A 21,453-nucleotide genomic window follows, 5' to 3' on the forward strand; every position below is an offset into this window, starting at 1 on the left:
GAGATAGAAGAAGAGAGTGAGTTATTCCCCCTAAGACACAAAACATAGCATTAATCCCCTTGGAGCTAGACCTGGAGGAAATTGGATTTCACCCCACATGTCAGCTGAGTATTTATCCTGCTATATTAAACACAAGAGAAGGAAAATATAATCCAAAGAGTAAAGCAGAAGATCCAGTTTTATCTTTAAAGGAAAATAACTCCCAGTATAGTCAAGCTGATGTTCTGGTCCTTCTACCTTGATTTAAATTACGTCTCCACCGTCTCCAGTTACGACTTGTCTTTAGTGGTCTGTGTGTTCCACTCATTCCCTCCACCTCCCTGACTTTGCCCTTCAGGCCTGTGTCGCACAACTCCGCAGCATTAATGGATGTGGACGTCTGGCATTGCTACAGATTTGTATGCGCTGATAACGCTTCTGCTTTGGTAAAAAGATTACGTTCGAAATAAAAGGCGCATGATTGGGTTAGAGTGAGGAACAACATATGACAATAAAGCCCATACACAGTGAGCTGTAAGTCATTCTGCCGGAATCACATTCATCATGATGTATGCTTTGTTCGTTATCTAAAGGATGTTTTTCGTATTGGGGCTCTGGCTTCTTATATCTTGATCTCGGATGAATCATCTCTCCAAACACCACCCTTTGCTTTCAGACCACAAGCTGATTCAAGCTGCCTTAAAGCGTCATCCTCAGTGGGAGATAATAGCAGCGCAGTACTTGGTAGAGAACAGCGATATATGTCGTGTCTGCTTTTGCTTATTAAATAAACTTCTCTCTCTTTATTTTCTCTGGTTCTTTTAAAGCCTGGCAGACACAAAATGACTGATTAGTCTTCTGTGTTGCTTCTGTTTTCACACATTCTAGTTTCATGACTCCTCACAGTATCGGGTAGGTTATTTGAAATTAAAAAAAAAAAAAGTCCAAACTAAATGCTTCTTATTTATTGGTTTATTTCATATCCACACACCTGCATCCATATCATCATGGTTTTGAGTTTCTATTGTATGTTTGGTAATTCTTCTACTGCTTAGCCATACTTTAGGAATTAATGGAATTTACCACTGATTTGCTGAAATATGCAAGGTCTTCCCTGAAAAAAGCGTTGTCTGTATGGGAGCATATATTGCTTTAAATCTGGTGTATATCTATCTGCATCAATTGTACCTTTCCAAAGCAAAAGCTGCCAGTTCCATAGAGACTAATGCACCTTCATACCATCAGCGATACCGTCAGAGGCTTTTTAGTTAAACTAAACTTTTTATTCATCTGGTCACAGAACAGTTTTCCACTTTACTTCAGTCTATTTCAAATGAGCTTTGGTCGAGAAAAAGAAGATGGCAGCATTTCTGGCTGATGTTCACAAATGGTTTCTTCTTTGCATGAAAGAGCTTTAACCTGCATTTATGGTTGACATGGTGAACTGTGGTCACAGACGATCATTTCTGGCAGTGTTTTTGAGCAAATGCATTGATTTTCATGATAGAGTCCTTCCTGTTTTCAACACAGTGCTCGCCTAGGGCTTAACATTAATCAACATTCAATATTGTCCCTTGCGCACAGAGATTTCTCCAGATTTTCCTAATCATTTTATGATATTATGCACTGTAGATGATTAAATATTGAAATTCTTTGCTAAATACTCTAGGAAAATCAGTCTGTCCTATTCTGCATGTTTACTCCTGAGAGCTTCTCCCCTCTGCTCTTTTTATACCCAGTCATATCACTGACCTGTTGCTAATTAACCCAATTAGTAGCAAAATGTTCCTCCAGCTTTTCAGAACTACTTACTTTTCCAGCCTTCTGTTGTCCCTTTCCCAACTTTTTTGAGACGTGTTGCTGTCATTAAATGGCCTGTATTTGTATAGTGCTTTACTAGGCCCTAAGGACCCCAAAGCGCTTTACACATTCAATCATCCACCCATTCACACACTGGTGATGGCAAGCTACATTGTAGCCACAGCCACTGGGGCGCACTGACAGAGGTTGCCACCCTCTGACCACCACCAGTAGGCAACAGGTGAAGTGTCTTGCCCAAGGACACAAGACTGACCGAGACTGTCCAAGACGGGGCTCAAACCGGCAACCTTCCGATTACAAGGCAAACTCCCAACTCTTGAGCCACGATCGCCCCACACAACAGCCTTATTTCTTCTTTACCCCCTGGAGTGAACAGACACACCAACATATCACATGACCGGTTTAAGATGACCTAGCAGCTAGACACAGCCCGAGTTTCAACTTTTGTTGAAAGTGCAGACTTTAAACTACATACCAGTTTTCATTATAACAGTGGAGTTATTTGGATTTCTTGGCAGTTTGATGTATATAAGTCCTACACCAAAAAAATAGATAAGAATTCAAAAGCAAAAATATTCTGAATCACATTTAGTGTTATATTTTAGATAGTTTCAGTGGATATTTGGGATTCAGGTATTTGTTTTAGTTTGATATTGCAAGGCACTATTTGCTAGCAATGGTTGGTGCAGCTCTCCCAAAAGCAGGATTAGATTTAGGTTTAGCATATATAACAACTTCAACCTCAGAGTGTTGAATGGTACATTTGCTCATTTCAAACATATGTTTTCTGAGTAATTTATGAGTTTTGGCATCATTGCATTCTTGTTATATTTACATTAAAATATCATTCCAGCTTCTTTGGGATTGGGGTTGAATTTAAGAATGGGTATTCTACTGATATACTCTTTATGTCTCCTTAATTTACAGAACTAGTAATCCAAATCTAAAATTAGTTGTCTAACTCAGTGTTGGTCCAGCCTAAACAAATTAGTGCAGCAACAATTTCTGATTAATGCTAAAATCACCCAAATACTGCAGTGGGACACAGGAACACTCAAGAGAAACTGTGCCTTCTTTGAATAAACAGGAAAAATTATGTCCTGTTATAATTATACCAAGCACATTCGACATTAGTTTCTCACTCATTATTGGCTCTTCTTTTATATGGCCCCATGGGCTAAACCAAAAGCCCTCCTAGGCCAAAGAGTGCCATGGGAGGACGTACAAAAGGGTCCCTTTAGCCTCAGACTGGCTCTGTGTTCACCACTGTGATAACAACATCCTTCAAACCACTTTCCCAACAGACTGCTTGGCTGATCAACAGACTCCTTTTATTGTCACCTCACAAAAGCGTTGATTTAATCTTTGAGGCATCAGATCATTGGAATGAGCAGTGACTCCAGTCATACAGAATTCCTGATTTGGAGTGTGATACCCACAGGGTGCAATGGTATAAAAGAAATTCAGAGCCCTGTTTAGAGAAATGACCTTCTTCTAAACCCTCAACATAGAGTGTGGTCTTTGTTTCTCTCTTGGGATGAGTCGCTGAAGACAATGAGACAAGCTTCAGTGTGGCATTTAGGTCGATGGGCCAACAATGTGTATAGTGTCGAACTTAGATGATCTGATTATGAGGCTGACAGAGTGGATGTCAAGTGTGTTGTACATTTCATTCAGTGTCGGACAGCGAATTTGTGCTCACGTAGTTTCATTCAGATCGTTGTGACCCTAAGCGACACACTTCATCACTCATCCTTACTCGGCACAGAAGCTGAAACTTGGTTGGTATTTAGATCAGGTCACCTCACAAAGCCATTTATTAGATAGCTGACAAATAACTATATGAATGGTCGTATCACATCACAAGAATACAAAATCAGCAAAGTGCTGTAAACACTCTTCTGAGAGTTTGGTCCATATTGACATGATAGCATCACAAAATTGCTGCACATCCATGACATGAATCTCTTTTTTCCAACAAATCCCAATGGTATTCTATTAGATTGAGATCTGGTGACCACAGTTTGATGTGATGCAACTTCTGCGACATGATGTTTTATCCTCCTGGAAGCAGCCATCAGTAACACTTGCTCAGGTAGACTGTGTTGGTTAAACGATGCTCAGTTGGTGCTAAGGGGCCCAAAGTGTGCCAAGGAAAAATCTCTCAGACCACCATGAGCAGCCTGAACCTTTTACATAAGGCATCGCGGTTCCATGCTTTCATGTGGTTTACCCCAAAATTCTGACCCTAACATCTAAATGTTACAGCAGAGATCGAGACTCATCAGAACAGCCAAAGTTGTTCCAGTCTTCTCTTGTCTAGCTTTGGTGAGTCTGTGTGAATCGTAGCCTCAGTTTCCTGTTCTTCACTGACAACAGTTACATCCGGGGCAGTCTTCTGCTGCTGTACCACATCTGCTTCGAATTTTACACGTTGTGGGTCCAGAGATGCTCTTCTGTATACCTTGGTTTTTTTCAAGTGGCTGTTTGAATTACTGTTGATTTCTATCAGCTCCAACCATTCTCCATTCTCTGACCTTTGATATCAACAAGACATTTTACCCAGATAACTGATGTTCGCTGGATATTTTCTCAGACCATTTTCTGTAAACTCCAGATATTTATAATTGTGTAGGAAAATCCCAATAGACCCCCAGTTTCTGAAATACTCAGACCAACAACCACAAAGTCACTTTCTTCCCCATTCTGATGCTCAGCCTAATGTGTTGAGTTTACACTATTTGATTGCTGAATAGATATTTGATGAATGGAAAAGCTAAGAGGTACTGGGTTTAGACTTATATTGTCTAAACATAATGAGAGTATGGTGTCTAAACATAATGAGAGTATGGTGCTCGGGTGTCTGACTTTACATGGAACGTGAATTCCACACTTACAGCTTGTTGAGAAAGTAACACTTAAATAAAGAACTAGTCCGAGTACACAATCAGGGCGTTATGCCAAGAAGCTTGTTTGGTTTATATTGTTTGCTTTAAAATACATCATGAAACTTTTTTTAACTGTATATACATGTGCCATTTGACCCATTAGACTTCATGTTGACAAGATGAGCTACTTGTCCTACCTTGGCAAACCGTATCGCCGAAAGGGGTGCACGACTCTAACTCCTCCACCTCATCACAGGTACTGCAAGGAATACAAGGCTCCCAAAAGCTTTCCTGGTCCGAGTAGGTGTCCCCAGTGCAATTCTCACACTTTGTGTCACGGTCATCTTCACAGCTGTACAGCATTCCCTGACCTTCAGGACACTTAGTGCAGGGTAGACAATTCTGCGAGGTTTCATCCAGGTAGAAACCATAGTTGCACGTGCAAATGGCGTCGGCGGAGTCAGTGCAGGGAGTATGCATGCGCAATAGACCTGAGCACTGCGTGCAGGGCTGACATTCCTCTGTGTGGCTTATGCTTTCTGAGAAGGTTTCACCTGAAGAAAGAGAGAAGAAAACTGACATGAAAGCTGTTCATTTAACAGAAAGATAAATACAGATAACATTCTGACAAAGCCTTTGCTATAAGAAACTACACACTCTTTTTGAACATTTCCACAGCCCATTCAGTTGGCCTCTGCAAATAGCTGAATGGCAGTCAGGCTCATTAACCAGTACCTAAAGCCATTAGGTACCTATGACTTTAGGTCATTACCTAAAATTTATTGAGGCAACTGCTGTTGTGATTAATTTTATTGTATTTACCCATTGTTAGTGATACCACTTAGCCAAATAAGTCAAGAGTGTGTATACATCTTATTTTCCAGCATCTGCAACCGCTCCAGTGATGTTATTGCGCCCTTATTAAGCTGTCAACATTAGCTACACACTTTAGTTTGAATGAATTAATATTCAGCATTATTCAAATAACTGGTACTGTGATTTGTTTTTAGTGAGCAGGTTTCAAGTCTTTATTTTTATATTTAATATTTAAAATATAATATTTCATTTAGCTTTCTAAATATATTTAATTTTTTTTATTAATTTTAATGAGTGAGATTGTCATCTTGGGGAGAGTGATTACAAAGCACACAAAACACAGTGGATGCAGAAAAAAAAACAAGTTGAATAAAACAACCCAGACGTAGAAAAATGTTTTCTCCTTCACAACAAGCACATCTTAGTGAAATCCTTCGCACATTTTGGTTTTTGTCACTTCCACTGCTGTTCTGTCACGTTAACGTCTCCCCCGAATCACTTTTGTTGTCTTGTGTCAGCTTCTGTTTATTTGTTGTTGTTTTTGTTGTGTGTTTTAGCGGCTTTTTTTTTTTTTCCTTTTTCTTAGATTTCAGTACGTTTGACCTCTTGGGGCCACCGTAGGATTCAGTCTTCCAAAAATCAAGTTGGGACATGGGAATTAAGCTATAAGGTTATTTTTCCTGGTGGGCATATAAATGCAAAGAGGTCACTAGGAACAAGAAAGGACTTTAACAGTATTTCATAAAAGGATGTTTCTAGAAAATTATCACAGTTACTTGAAATGTTTTGTAAATAATATGTAGTGCAGTATATGTGCAAAACTTCCAGGACAGATATAGATGCAAAGGACACAATCAATATTGCATGTTTTATGGAATTGTATTTCGGCTAGATAGAGAACTGGGAAACCCACTAAATTATGCAACAGACCCATTTGTAAGAGCAGCTCGTGTGTGTATGTGTGTATTAGAGACTGGTGAATTTATCTTGGCAGAATCTAACTTCATAAATTCTGCCAAAAATGTGTTGTTGGTTTTTTTTTTTAATTTCCAGTTTCTGACTCTTGCAGAGTTGCAGTTTGTCCTTGGCTAACGCAAAAATATCAAACAAGTTCAACAAAATAAATACTTTTTGTAGAAACTGTGGAAAAGCATTGTACCATTTTTTTTTATAAACTGCATAAAGCAAATATAAAGATCAGGTTGCTAATCTGTAGACTAACAGCAGCAATGAGTATCTATGATAATGGTAAATAAGATGGAAGTGAACTGCTTCGATAAAGACATATTTTAAGATAAAGCAAAAGAAAACAAGTGCTTTAACTCTGAGGATTATGTCCTCAACTACCTGCTTTGTGAGCAAGGTGGTGAAATGTGTGCAGTTTACTGTAGATTTTTTTCTTGTTTTCCCATCTTTAAAGCAAACTGAAATAAACTAGTCTCTTGTAGGAGACAGAAGGCTTTTGGTATGCAGTCTGCCATGACCCTCTGCTGTTCAGTGTCTGATAGCGTATCGAGTTTTTTTGGTCTGCGTCACTGGCCCACCAACCTCGGCGAATGCTCTGATGATGCAGAGATTACAGCAGAGATAGGGAGAGACAGACAGACACGGACGGATGGAGAGAAGAAAAGAAGGTCGTGTCATTTGAGAACCCGATGAATCTGTGTGTGCAGTTGTGCCTTAAATTGATGGTGTCAAATGTGGGTCCTTCAGATTTTTGTTTAATTCTGTCTTCAGAGGTGGACTATTGTCCCCCCTCTTTATGTGGGCCTGTTGCAGTCGTGTACTGAAACCCTACCGCCACCATCACACTCCCCCCTTGCCCCTATTATGTCCCACTACACCCTCCCCACTCTTGGACTACCCTCACTCCCCCTTCCCCATGAGTGCTCTCAGAGCCATTATCATAATGCCATGCATCAATAATGCAAGTCAATACATTAATAACACTAGGCTGTAGCATGGAGAGAAGAGCTGGGGGAGTGGGGGTTGGTTATGGTGCTGGAGGGAGGGGGAGTACTGACGGCCTCTTCGTGGTTCGGCGTATCATAACTTTCACTACTTGTCTAAAAACTGAATCCTTCGCTTTGTTTTCAACACCCATAAAAGGACTCCTGACTTTATCCTCTACGGCTCCGAATGTGTGTTAGTCTGTGTGAGTGTGTGGGAATTTTCCTGGACATGTTTGTACGTGAGTGTGTGTGAACCATTTACTGAGAAGTTTGCCTTGTTTCTATTCCACTTCCACGTACAGCTGTACTTGTTCTGTTTCATCTCCACTTATCTGCTCATTCAGCCAAACTCCTCAAGGGCTTTGGCTAGCTATCTTTTTTAGCACTTCTGCCAGGATCCTGTTAACTATCTGCACTAAATGAAGTCTAGGAAGTCTGTGTCCTATAAACAGATTGGTGTGCAATCTGATTCTATTAAAAGTAGGCAATATGCCTGAACCAGCACATGGAAGGACATATGGTGGGTGGAAGGAAATGCGATGCTTTTGTTTTGAGACTCTCAGAGAAAGCAAAACTGTAACATATTATGGTTCCTCATGTAAGAGTTGAGCGGCACACAGGACATCATACCAATTCAATTAAATTCAATTTAAATTTAAATTCAATTTTACTTATTTGGAACCAAATCACAACAACTGTTGCCTTAAGGTCTTTATTATTATTATTATTATTACTTTTCCCCATGGTGCGTTTGCATTTCGGCTAAGTTTTAATCAAACAAAAGTAAACATGTTGTGTAATATGCCACCTTTTGTCATTCACCTAACGTTATACTTACCTTATTTTAAGACACATGTTTTTATTATGTCCCAATATGTAAACCCTTAGAGTTCAACGAGGGCATGCTTTCTTTTGATTATAACTGTAATTCTTTTGTAGTAAGCCTGAATAAAAAAAACATTAATTATTAACAGTAAACTGGAAACAGCTTCCAGCGTGTGGTTCACATGTTCTGATAAGTAAAATGTCACACATCTCCTTCTTAGTGTCAAGGTTGTTCCTACACCGTGACTCAAAAGCACATGAACAAAACCAAAACTGAAACATGGGACCATCCAAGGAGCATGTGAATGCACAAAAACTTCCCCCAGTCTAATAATACAGCACGGCCTGCGCTGTGATATGACTTGGATGCCATCATGGGGAAACATCACAGCGATGATAAATGACATATTTTTACAAAAAGAAACTTGTCTAAAATGTGTCCGGCCTTTGGAAAAGACACTAACACTGATTCATGTTAATCTCACGAAGTAATTAATCAAACAAACTAACAAGAGACAGTCTTTTTATTTTGTTTTGTAGCCTTTGCAACTAAATTTGTGGTTCTGAAGCAAGTGAAAGAAAAAGAAATAAGCCACCAGCCAAGCTTTTATGCATATTACAAGACACTGTTCAGGCTGGCTTGTTAAAGCATTGATTTGATAAGCGCGCTGTAAATGGGCTGAATACAGAAACTTCAGCTTCATATCTATGCGTGTGTTTTTACAACATCATTATAATGTTATCTCATGAACAGATATCTGCTTGGCATTTCTCTGTTTATGAGCTCGAGCAGATCTTGTCACCATCTGTTTGTTCACGCCTGAGCTGAACCAGCGCTATAAGACTGATAATTATTATCCTTTGGGACATTTCAAATAACTATAATTTTAAGCAGACAACAGAAGCTTTTTTTAAAAGAAAAAATAGAAATAGAACAGAAGACAGTTTATGACAAGAAGTCTAGAACTAAACACTTTTATGCACAAAAGCAACATATCATTAAGTTGTCAACTAACTCTTCTAAACACTGAAAAACACATACACCTTTCAAAGAAGACCCGCAATCCTAAATAAATAAATAATCTACATCCACGTTCTCACGACTTCTCTCATGACCTGAAGTCTGAATCATTTTGTGAGTGTGGGTTTCCTTGGCTCGTGGGTTACCATCCTCCGCTGGCTCAGGGAGGTTTGCAGCTACTTCCTGGCCTGGTTGCAGGATGGTTAGGGAATTCATGCAAGAAAAACTGGCTGTAGACCAAATGTGTCCTCTGTAGCTCCGAGATGACCTCAGATTCTAAATTTCCCAAAACATTTCATGCTGTTGAATTTTCCCTGTGCCAAAATGTGGAGCTGTACCACACTGAGAAGACTTTAAATACCTTTTTGAGCTCTGCAGTCACCATTCATGCTTACCAAATCTACTGTGACATAACAGCTTGTCTAATGCACTACACATCTTCCAACAGAGTTTTTTTTTCTCTGACAGAATTTGGAGCTGTTCCCGCTCTTGAATCCTCTCAACATCACTGTCCTCAGAAAGCCTTTCAGCCCAACAAAGCCTCTCTCCCTACATGGTAAAGGCCGTGAGGAGGGCAGAATACTGGAGAACAATTATGTCTGGCATCCAGTTTACTTCCAAACATCCAAAAAAGTTTAATGCTTTAAATTAAATGTAAAAACATTAAGAAGTCTGTTACTTTCTGGCATACAACACTGTGGTTTCATAAGAGTGATAATCTAATTTCATCCACACTAATGTTGAGAGCTGTTTTGCTGGGTAATCTAGCTGGGAGCTGTTTTTAGGTGCACTTACATGATTCAAGGGATGCTATTGTCAAATCAAAGGCTAGCTGGACAGCCCTGAAATTCAAGAACTCAGAGCATGAATCGTAATGACCCATGAAGTCCTGTGACTTCAATAAAAAACATCATGCTTCAGAAACACTGTGTCTTAATAGCTCTGATGATGGCCTGATTATGTGGCGGGTCCATTTTTTCTCATAAAAAAATGGACAAATAAACAAATCAAGAGTGTGATGTGGAAATGTTAGCCAGATTTAAACCTGGATTTTTTTGTATTGACCAGCAGGGGGGCTTACTAGGCTGTAAAAACAAGACAAATCATAGCAGTACTCAACCCAACTCCTTACTGCTTACGACATCTGTAAACACTTTGCTAATGAGTTTATGGTCTCAATCCTTAGTTTAAAGTCAATGGGAATGTAGCATGATGTTCATTTAGTAACTTATGGTCCCATTTAGTTTAAAATAGACAAAATAATCAACCTTCATATGTGCCTACTGGTTTCAAAAAGCTGAGATGTCAACGACACAAATACTCAAGCCAAGTCCACAAACCAGTGGGCAGAGTCATAGCTCCGTCCATCTTTTGTATACAGTCTATGGGTAAACATAGTAGTAGAGACTGTCATGTATATGTCCTGTAGAATCATATTTATTATGTTTAAGGATGAACTGATTTAAACATAAATTTAATGTAAAAAACAACAATGCTGGAGAGCTTTTGCTATCATAAAACACAAAAAAATAGAATTACATTTACATTTTAAAACAGGAAAAAATAAATAAGCTTTAAAAACCTGCTAAAACTAAAATATGACACATGCTATACTACTATGAAACAACAAAGATTAACTCACCATAGCTGCTGATATCCTAATAACAAAATCTAGCTTTGCAAAAACTACAGAAGGCTGTTGTTGAGCCCAAAATTATTCACTGTCTTACAGTTTGGCGGAAGGATTTTGGATTTTAAATCAAACTTTGAAGGAAATTTGCATTTGATTTACAATCCTCCATAAACTGCTGTTGGAAGCATGTGTTTTCTCCAGGGACACAGCGGAAAGCTCGAACAAGTAGGAAGAAGACAGAGGGTGAATTTCAGGGCATCAGTTTATCATCTTCTTCTGTCAGATGAAACACTGATGATCAGAACCAAAGACTACACGGCGTGCTCGTGGAGCTCTGCTCTGAGGCATGTAACCAGCACAGCTAGCTCATTCATTAATGTTTGAGTGCATGCGTCCGGGGGTTTTTTCTGTGTATTTGCATCAGAAACCCCTGAATCTACGAGTGTCCGTGTTCTCGTGACATTTAGACAGCTGTTTGTGTGATACTCACTATCGAGGCACGGCTCACAGACGGTCTGTTGGGCCCCACAGGGTTGGACGACACCCTCGCCGGGCTGACACTGCTTGCAGCATTCGCCACTGTGTGTATACTGGTTTGATGGACATGCTCCCTTATTGGCCAGGGTCCCAACCTGCAGAATGACAGCAACTCCATTAACAGCAGCAAATTGAAGATTGTCAGTAAAACACACACAAAAATAATTTTACAGATAAAGTTTAATGTTTTGTCTCAAGCGAAGCAGTGTTTCATATTGTGCAACAAGCGCACTTCATATAAACTCAGTCTCACACCGCTGGCTGAAAAGGCCATCATGCTGGAAAGAAGCCCCAGTATTTCACAAGAAAGAGCATTAGAAAGAAAGGAAAAATAAACAACGCTCTAGAAAACGGAAATCTTTCTTACTGTCTGGCATCTGCTTAGGTTTATTTTGGAAGGACTAAACTAGTTTAGTCACGGGGCCAGTGAGGACCCCGAAGGAAAGTGGGAAGAAAAATCAGAACAGTTGTGAGATGATTAATGGCAAAGCCTCACAAAACCGTCCACTTTCCACAGTCCCTTTTTCTGTTTTCTCTGCTTTTGTGCAATACTACGTTTTCTTTTCCTTGTCTGGCTTCAAATAAAAATAAATTGTAGAAACAAATAATTCTCTGGTTAAACTGCTTACATTTTTTGACACACGGGATCTGTAACTCGAGGTCACAATGAGGTCCTGCTTTGTTTTTTTTTAAACGGTCACATGGAAGTTTAAGAAGCGAAGGCATTTATAAAGTGCGAGCACACAAAATAACTCATCCTCACAAAGATAAAGCTGGTCTTATCTACATTCTTCCGACAATAACCTGTTGAGTGCGTTATCAAAGCTGCTGAGGCATAAATAAATGCATGACACTCAGGCTTGAGCCGGGACGTGTCTCTACATCTTACTACAACTCTTAAGACCTATGAGTGTGCATGGCCTTTGACATTATATCTAATAGCTAAATCTTTGCTTTCTTCTGCACACCTTAATCTCTAAAGCAAACAAGACAAAGTTACATACTAACAAAGCTTTATGTTTTCCTTTTCCGCATATACATGATGATTTTTAAGCTGATATATATGAAATCAGGACTGTCTGCTGTAAGCCAGTGTATGTCTAATGAGTTATCCCATTATTCATAGATGAAGGGTGTAAAGAAAATTGTGTCTCAGCCTTGTTAGACCACATTAAAACAATTTTTAAGGCACTTTTTTGTTTTTATTACTAAATGTAAGTCAGATACAGCAAATATACTTAGAGAGGACGGATGTGGGTATGTTGATGGGGGCATTTTTGCGAAGGAGGTACAATCGCCTGACAGGCGTCAGGGTTCAGGTGTGTGTGGAATGTTACTGACGAGAGAAAGGAGCTCCAAGAAACATCAAATGTCCCCTCGAGCACCTCCACTGAGTCAGCTGGCAGATAATGTCCATGAGTGTGTGGATGGGTGTGAGCATGTACGCTTTCCTTTGGACCTACACAAACACATACTCGCTGTTGCTCTCAACGGTGTCACGGTTCATCGAACTTCAAGTCTTTGGTATTTAATTTTTCATCCTCTAAATGTTCAAGAATGTTTTCAGCCTCATGCAGGAACTTTTTATTTGAAATGTTCCATTAAAAAAATGCCTGGTTAGTTTGATTCATCTATTATTTTCATGAAAGTGCACAAACTCTGGGAAACAAAGACAGTTTATGTTCATCGAGTGAAGCTCCTAATTCTCCTCTGACTGTTGTAACACCAAATTCTCTCTGTGTGACCTGCAACACTTTCTCCATGCGGTGATTTAAGCCTCCAAAATGTTTCACTTTGTAGCTTCCTCACAACTTCAAAGCCCTTGCTCTCTTCCTCACCGCAGCTCACGCTCTACCTCACGCTCACCTTTCCCATCTGCACACGCTCATCACGCTACAGTAGCTGCTTCCCCTGAGCTGCCCGCTTCGTGTACTCCACACACACCCAACCAAACATTCACATTCGTGCAAACACATTTACAAACCTTACATGTGAACAAACCTGTTCCAAAAGTCAAACTGACACCTTTGAAATGACTCCAAGTTCCAGCATTTTGACAACTGCGTCTTTTTTTGTTGTTGTAGTTTTATTTTACCCTATTCTAGCTCCAGGTGAGGGTGTGCAGCACCAAGACGCCTCAAAGATGAATAACCGAGGTTAAAGTGCATCAGTAATGTCTGCTGGGCTGTGCAAACAGAAGAATTAGAGGGCAATGCGATTTTCAGCATACGGCTTGAGCAATAGAAAAAAGAAAAAGGATGCAGAGCACTGAGCAAGTTGCAGCTCGACTTGCACGTTTCCTGCTTTTTAGATGGAAATTTGTGGGCTGCATGCTTCAACTTTTGTCAGCCAATTTCCCTGAAGCAAAATCAAGAAGTAAGAAGAACACGCGCGCGCACGCACACACACACACACACACACACACAAATGAATGCACAGAAGCATCTGGACACACCACTTTCAATGCTCCAACCAATCTTACTAATGCAACAGTCAATTTTAAGTTGGAGGCACTTAACCTCTGGACCTCTGCTGTCAGCGCTTGTTAAGCCATTAGAGTTCCACTAAACCAGCCTTCCAATAAACTGGGCTTAATTTTAATCCAGACGTGGACCCTAAACTGCTGTTGGCCCACTGGGTGCCAGTTACACGACAACCCCGTGCCTTCGCAAACAAAGCTGAATCATCACTTCATGGAGCGAGAGGCAAAGGGAGAGAAACAGACAAGAAGCGAGCCAAGTGAGCATGTAAGGGGGAAAGGAGGAGAGGAAAAGTGAGGGGGCTGGGAGTGGGTAGGAGGGTGGTTCAGACTCTATCAATATTACATGTGCTGAGCCAGCAGAGGATGTATACCCATCAGTGGGAGCAGCTGTCACGTATCAGTGATGCAGCCGGCTCCAAAAACCAAGACATTGACGAGCTCACGGCACAGGTTGACCGTGTCCATGTAACGGACAGTTTGGCATAGTTTTCATGAATCCTCATAAGGTGGTGGATTTTCCTTCCCTCTCCCACATGTTCATGCTTTCCCCCTGTCTCCCTCCCTCTATGTTTACTTCCATCTCCTGCATCTGCTTGTTTTTGCCTCTGTGTAGCTTCATCTTCCAGGCCTTCGCAGTGGTGAGAATCTATGCATCGCCTAGAAATCGCCCTACAAATCATGCTTAATGTTTAACTTCCTGTATGCCCATTATCACAAGTTTGCCTCACAAACTCAGTAAATCGAGGAATTCACCAAAGTTAAACCAAACCCGGGCTTTACTGGTGATCTCCTCCACAGAGCCCACTGTTACATTGTTATTGTCCTCCTGTCTGTGGAGCCACATGTAACTGAGAAGGGTGGAACTACAGATCCACAACTGAGGCTATAGAGTATCAACCTGAATGGCTCCTGCATACATCCATTCTTGCTTCACAATGTCAAGCCAGGGCTGCGGGTGGGACAGGTGCAGAGACGCGAAGGTGGGCACCACAAATACCAGTATCATCTAACATGACTGGGACTTTAAATCACAGAGAGAAAAGTAAAGATTTTCAGGAAAGTTTTCTCTCAAAAGGTGAAGGGCGTGACAGGCTGGACGGGAAGAAATATATTAATAAAAAGAAAATAAAACACGTGAAAGAGAGAAAACTTCCCCCACACACTCGCACCAGCTTTTAACCACCTTCTAATGGGACCATGTTGATGCGCAACTGGCATGCTTTTTGCGCACGATGTGACAGGGAAAAATGTAACCAGGTGAAGTTGACGGCAAATATTTAACACCCACGATGATTATGTCAGAGAGTACTCACCGCTCCAAGCAACACTGCTACGAACACGCAATACATTCTGTGTCTTGTTTGCATCTTTCCAGGGAGGTCAGCCGTCGGATGCAGGGCAGAGTGATGCAGTCTTTAGTCTGCACTGAACTCGGTTGTCATTATTGTGTGTCTTTGCAAATCTTTTGGATTCTGCTGTTAGAGTAGGAGGAAATAAATAAGAAACTGTCCGAGTAAGTGAGCTGTGTCAGGTGTGAAACCCGCAGCGGGAAGTCACTAAGTCCGTGAGCCCTAGTTGCAGATGTGATCCACTCGCTGAGATTGACCCATCGGATTCACGCCTGCGTGCGCTTCTTTCCTCCTACAGCGTTTCATCTGGCAGAAGCGCTCAGCGGCTTAAGGGAAGGGCCCGTCTCCCTCTCCACGCCCACAATGTGCGCGCGCGCACTCACACACACACACACACACACACACACACACACACACACACACACACGAAATAGCTCTTTCTTTCTCTTTTTTAAATGGTTAAATTACGTGGTAGTTGCTGTTGAGTCGAACAAACCAAGTGTTTAAATAACCAGACTGCCTCCCGTCTAAATGAGCCTCCTTTGAAAAACTTCTGAAAGGAAGACATCCGTCAGACTGAAAACAGAAGTCCCTTCAGTCACACGGATGTACACTCACGGATGTCTGCAGCAACATCCACGCTGATGATGCACAACCAAAAACAACCAACCAACAAACATACAAATAAAAAGTTAACTTTAATGAGAGTCGTCTGTCCCAGAGGTGTCGAACGGGCGGGGGGCGCAAATGAGCCCAGCAAAAAGTCCAATCCGGCCCAGTGCACAGCCTTGGATCAAGAGACGGTGGGCATAAGTTTCTGGACTTTTTAACTAGTGTTTTACAGCTGCCGAGATATATATATATATTACAACAGAGTAATACATCAGCAATTAACAGAAACCTTTTTTCACTACTGTAGAAATTTCTGTTGTTTTTTTGTTTTGTTTTGTTTATTTATTTATTTTATTTTTGTTTACAGTCAGTGCACAGTGTATTTTTTAAATGAGGCATTGTCTGCAAACTAACAAGAACTTTCTGTTTTCTAATTACAGGACAGTCTAGGCAATGAGCTACCAGAACCGTTTCTGCAATGTAACACATTTATTTCTTACAATTTATGCCAAAAGAGTTACAATGGCACATTACGGGTCAAGCCCAATTATGATCAACGTGGGCTGAATGTGGCGCACGATGCACAGTGAGTCTGACTCTATCACATCACATGAAAATCACTTCTTTTTTTTTTATGTGACCTATTTAAAACTCATATTAAATTATTTATCATCTGGAGAGAAGTGGAATGAGAGGATTGCTCTTCTCAGAAACACTGCTGCCTTTATGCATAAGAGGTGATGTACTGCTGGAGACACCTGAGGCAAAAAAAAAATGATGGATTCAAATCGTGACAATACTTGTTTAAAGCGCTGTAGCAGCAGAACAGGCTTCAGTAATGGCAGAGATGTTTATGAGTTCTGTAAGTAGATGTTTGTGCAATATCCTCACTTACTTCAAATCCCCTGAAGCAAAATAAATTATATTGTAGCTTTCTTTTTTAATTGGGTTCACTTGACTCAACATTTGACAAGTTAAAAGGCATTGAAGTATACTTGTGACTCATCCAGTATGGTTCCCAGAATTGTAATAAAGCTCATTAGGGAGCATAATTGAGATTATTCATTTAAGAGTAAGTAGTTTAGCTCTCACACTCCTTTTGGCGAAACTCTTTTTTAAAAATTTTTTAATGCAAACAGCTCATTAATAAATAATAAAAGTTGAAGTACTGGTCTCACTAATCTCCCAGTGTAGGTATTGATCACGGTAAAGGCCATATTCATCAACATGAACTCTTTGACTTCACAGTTGGAAAATATTATGTAATGATGATGCAATGCGTGCAGATCTGTTCTTGTACTGACTTTAATATCCATGTTAAAAGTTATTATGAAAATATAAAAGTCTAATCCGCCAATCACATGGCAGCAGCCCAAAGCATCTAAGCACGAAGACATGGTCAGACACGACCTGCTAAAGTTAAAGCTGAGCACCAGAATGAGGAAGAAAGGGGATTTAAGTGACTTTGGTTGTTGGTGCCAGTCAGAGCGGCCTGAATATTTCTGTTGATTTACTGAGATTTTCCCACAACACGATCTCTAAGGTTTACAGAGGGTGGTCTGAAAAAGAAAAAATATCCAGCAAGCAACGGTACTCCAGGTGAAAATGCCTTTTTGATGCCAGAAGTCAGAGAATAACGGCCAGACTGCATTGAGGTCATAAAACGGCAAAAACAACTCAAACAACTACTCGTTACAACCAAGGTATGCAGACGAGCATCTCTGAATGCACAACACATTGAAGTAGATGGACTACAACAGCAGAAGACCACACTGGGTGTCTCTCCTATCAGCTGCGTCAGCATTCAGTCGGTAGGCATGGATCCATCCTGTCCCGAACAGTTCAGGCTGCTCGTGGTGATTTAAGTGTCTGGGGATTTTTTCTTGGCACTCTTTGGACCCCTGTTGTTTGATCAGCACAGCCGACCTAAATATTGTTGCTGATCATGTCCATCACTTAATGACCACAGTGTACGGATCATCTAATGGCTCCTTCCAGCAGGTCACCAGATCTCAGTCCAATAGAGCACCTCTGGGATGTACCGGAATGAGAGTCACAGCTGACAAATCTGCAGCAACTGTGTGATGCTGACATGTTAGTATGGACAAAAATCTCGGAGGAATATTTCCAGCACCTTGTTGAATCTATGCCATGATGAACATAAAAGGCAAACCAGAAAGTACACCTGAGAAACTTAAACTCCTAGTTTTGAATATGTTTAAGAAATGGGAGTGATGGTTTCATCTTACATATCAATTGAAAGTGACTGTGATTTATATAGAACAGGAGGGCAGTGGGGACATGAGGGGCTGGGGGGGGGGGGGGGGGGGGAGGAAGCTGGTTTGCTCTGAGAGATAAATAATGCATGAATGCAAAGACAGGGAGAAAAGAGGGAGAGAGAAACAGTGAAACACACAAAGAGAAAGAAAGAAAATCCACGATGAAGGCCAAAGTAGCTAGATCAAATTTACAGCATGCTCTCTGTAGTTTGTGAAGACAATCAGAACTTGTTCCACCCAAAAAAATCAAACACAGAAATAGTTTCTTTGTGCTAACATGAAGTCCACTTATATCAGCTGCACTCAGAGGAAGAATGCCTCAACCACCCACTTTAATAGGAGATTAAACCCTTCTGTTGGCTATTTAAAGGGGGCTTAGCCCACCGGTACCACATTTAATAAGGGGATTTATGAGTGATATAAATTATTAAACAGAAAAGGAACAAAAATATTGAAAGACATGTTAAAAAAAGATGTTGTAAAATGCTTGATGATTTCAAAGACAATCAACGTGGAAAAAAGATGAAAAAATAGAAGCTGTGCTGAGTTCATTTATGATCATTTTAATTGTGTTGCTGTTACATTTTTGATTATTCTTTATACCGCCTGTTTTGTTCTGAAAGGTTCACTTACATTGTGGGTCCGTGTTTGTTTTCTATGCAGTTTTTCATTGATTTCTTTACTTCTCAGCTTAGTTTTACACGTGTTCAGTTAGTTCACAGTTCCCTCCTTACCTCCTCCTTTCTTTGCTTTAGTTTCTTTCTTTTTTTTCATCTAATTTTTTGGGTGTTCTGGTTCTTTTTCTGGTTTTGGACCACCAGCTGCCAGCTCTTGTACATTTGGGCCTCGTTTTGCATCCAACGAGTAATCATCCATGTTTTTTTAATACTTCTTGCCCAGTACACGTCTTTTTCATTTTTGCAGAAATGTACATCATAATGAGTTAGAGGGAACTGTAACCAGTCAAGTTAAAATTTGGTTGTCTGTGTTATTTTTGGTGTAAAAAAAGAGAAGTGTAAAAAAAAATAGAGGATTATGAAATGTGCTTGTGTGGGGGGAAAAAAAGAAAAAGAAAAGAAAATGTTTTCAGTTTGTGACATGAACAGAGACAAAGATCTAGATTCAGATACACAACGATGCACAGTTTTTCTGCAGGGCCAGGAACAGAATGCTTTTTTTGGAACCTGAGACGGGACAGCAAATGTCTCCTGGACCACCTGTCCAGGACACCCGTGCATCTTCCTCCAGCTCCCAAACACACGCTAACTAACTACACAGTCGCTGTTTTTCTCCACCAGCACCACCTGAGAAGAGGAGAGCACCTGTCATTCCTACATTAGCAGCAGCACAGAAGTACAAACATCCTGGAGATGAGCTCCACAGTCTGGTTGCAAGCTTTCCTTCTAATGTACTGTAATAGCTGGAGAGGCATCATATGACGAGCCAAGCAAGCCCTCGAATTACTCTGAGAGCACTCACACCAATATGGGAGTGATATCAAGTTGTGTTTTGTGAGGAGACCTTCAGAGCACTGCAGTACTTCCCTGTTACATCATGCTTTTCAGTCTAAATCAACAAAACACCATCATCATGTGAAGCATGAATTGAGCCCGTGCAGATACTCTTAATTTCATTGTGTGCCTTCTGTGGGGATCAAATGATTAAACTTGTGTTAAAGTGGATCTTTTTAGGGAGCCCAGATGGCAACAAACCCAGCTTCTTCCCACGAGACTCCCTCATCTGCACAGTATTGATCTGATCTGGGTACTCTGCTCTGTCTTGATTGTACACCCTCAATCAAGCCCCTGTTCACTAGCTGCCACATCTCATAGAAAAAAAGTCAATAAACATCTCCACACCACACTCCTCGTGTAAAAAATAACCAAAACACGCATGTTTTTTTTCTTTTTAACATTTCCAGCCTGCTTACTTCCTTCATTAGACATTCATCTGAAAACTATTATGATTAAATATGTCTTATCACGAGGTTTACCCACATTGCTACAACATCCACAGTGAATGAAGTTCATTCATTGTGAATTTTTGAACCAAAACAAGTATTCAAGCAGGAATTCCACCTTGTCAGTGACACATTAAAGGTATACATACATCTATGTCAAAATTTTGTCCATGCGTGTGCTCTGATGGCCACAGTTCAGTCTGGCACAATGTCTGTGCATTTACATTTTTGTAAAACGTGTTTGCTCACCCCCATTAATAAGAGCATTATTCGCTTCCCTACTGATGCACTGAAGAGAGCAGGCGATGTGGGGACTTTTGGGGGGTTGAATTGGCCTTTGTATTGATCGGGTTTGCACAGAGCTGAGCCTCGGGCTGATGACTGTCAGTGCAGTCCATTATGCATTCAGATATGAATTGAATGATGTGCTCATAGACGCAAAAGTAAACCTGCTCTCTACAGACATCAAAGTTTAAAAAACAAAACAAACAAAAAAAAAAAACGCTTTCAGAGCCTTTTTGGATAAGGATCACAAAGTATTTCACAACAACAGTCAGAAGTAATAAACATAAAATCAAAACATAGTAATATCTACTGGTTAAAAGCAATCCATAAGAGTAAGTCTTGAGCTGCTGTACATTCTATAAGCAAAGGTATTAGACAACAGGGGCAGTTACAGTGTCACGTTATTCCTGAAAGTGATGCAACAGCACAAGTACGACTTGAATTTAACCTGAAACATAAAAACAGCCTTTTTATGCAGCCGGTAAAGGGTTCTGCAACCACATGCATGTTCTGCATTCCCGTACCAGACCTCACACTATTCACAGCTCCGTATGTCGGCTGTTCCTCCTTTTCTGGCTCGTCACGAGTGGCTTACACAGATGGCAAACACCAAAAATAGAGGTGGTTTTAGGTTAAATCAGATTATGGCTGGATTATAACAACGCTAGTTAAAGTTTAGAGTTAGTATTTCTGCATGATTGAAGAACAGACGTGCTATAAATTATAATCACATACCTTCAGTTCAGATTAGAGACTAACTGCCTTTTTATTTGAACTTTTAAGGGAAGCCATCCTGAACTCGTCTGTGAGCTTGTAAAGCAAAGACTAAAATCAGCAAGCAAGAGCTCTCTGAGCTCTTTGACTGTGTGAATGTTGCTTTGTGAGAGTGTTCCTACTTCAAGAGGTTTTCAGGTTTCTGGTTGCGACTAACATTATTGGTAAATTCAAATTTGAATTGCTAAGATTTAAATGCTTATGAACAGCCATCCAGTACAGTTTAACACTCATAAAAAG

The 21,453-nt window shown here is 40.4% G+C and overlaps 1 protein-coding gene across 1 annotated transcript in view; it reads right to left on the reverse strand.

Annotated features, from left to right (window-relative positions):
• The window catches only part of ngfrb (nerve growth factor receptor b), a 36,832-nt gene extending 21,209 nt beyond the window's left edge, over nt 1-15,623 (reverse strand). Inside the window, exons 1-3 of the mRNA XM_040039071.1 lie at nt 15,268-15,623; nt 11,426-11,567; nt 4,886-5,242 (exon numbers count right to left, since the gene is read on the reverse strand). Of these exons, the coding sequence (XP_039895005.1) occupies nt 4,886-5,242; nt 11,426-11,567; nt 15,268-15,321 (553 nt within the window). The 5' untranslated portion in view covers nt 15,322-15,623. The remainder of the gene's footprint in view (nt 1-4,885; nt 5,243-11,425; nt 11,568-15,267) is intronic.
• Nucleotides 15,624-21,453: the final 5,830 nt, after the last annotated feature.

This window comes from Simochromis diagramma, unplaced genomic scaffold (assembly GCF_900408965.1).
Source record: "Simochromis diagramma unplaced genomic scaffold, fSimDia1.1 OVJJ01000402.1, whole genome shotgun sequence".
Lineage (NCBI taxonomy): Eukaryota > Metazoa > Chordata > Actinopteri > Cichliformes > Cichlidae > Simochromis > Simochromis diagramma.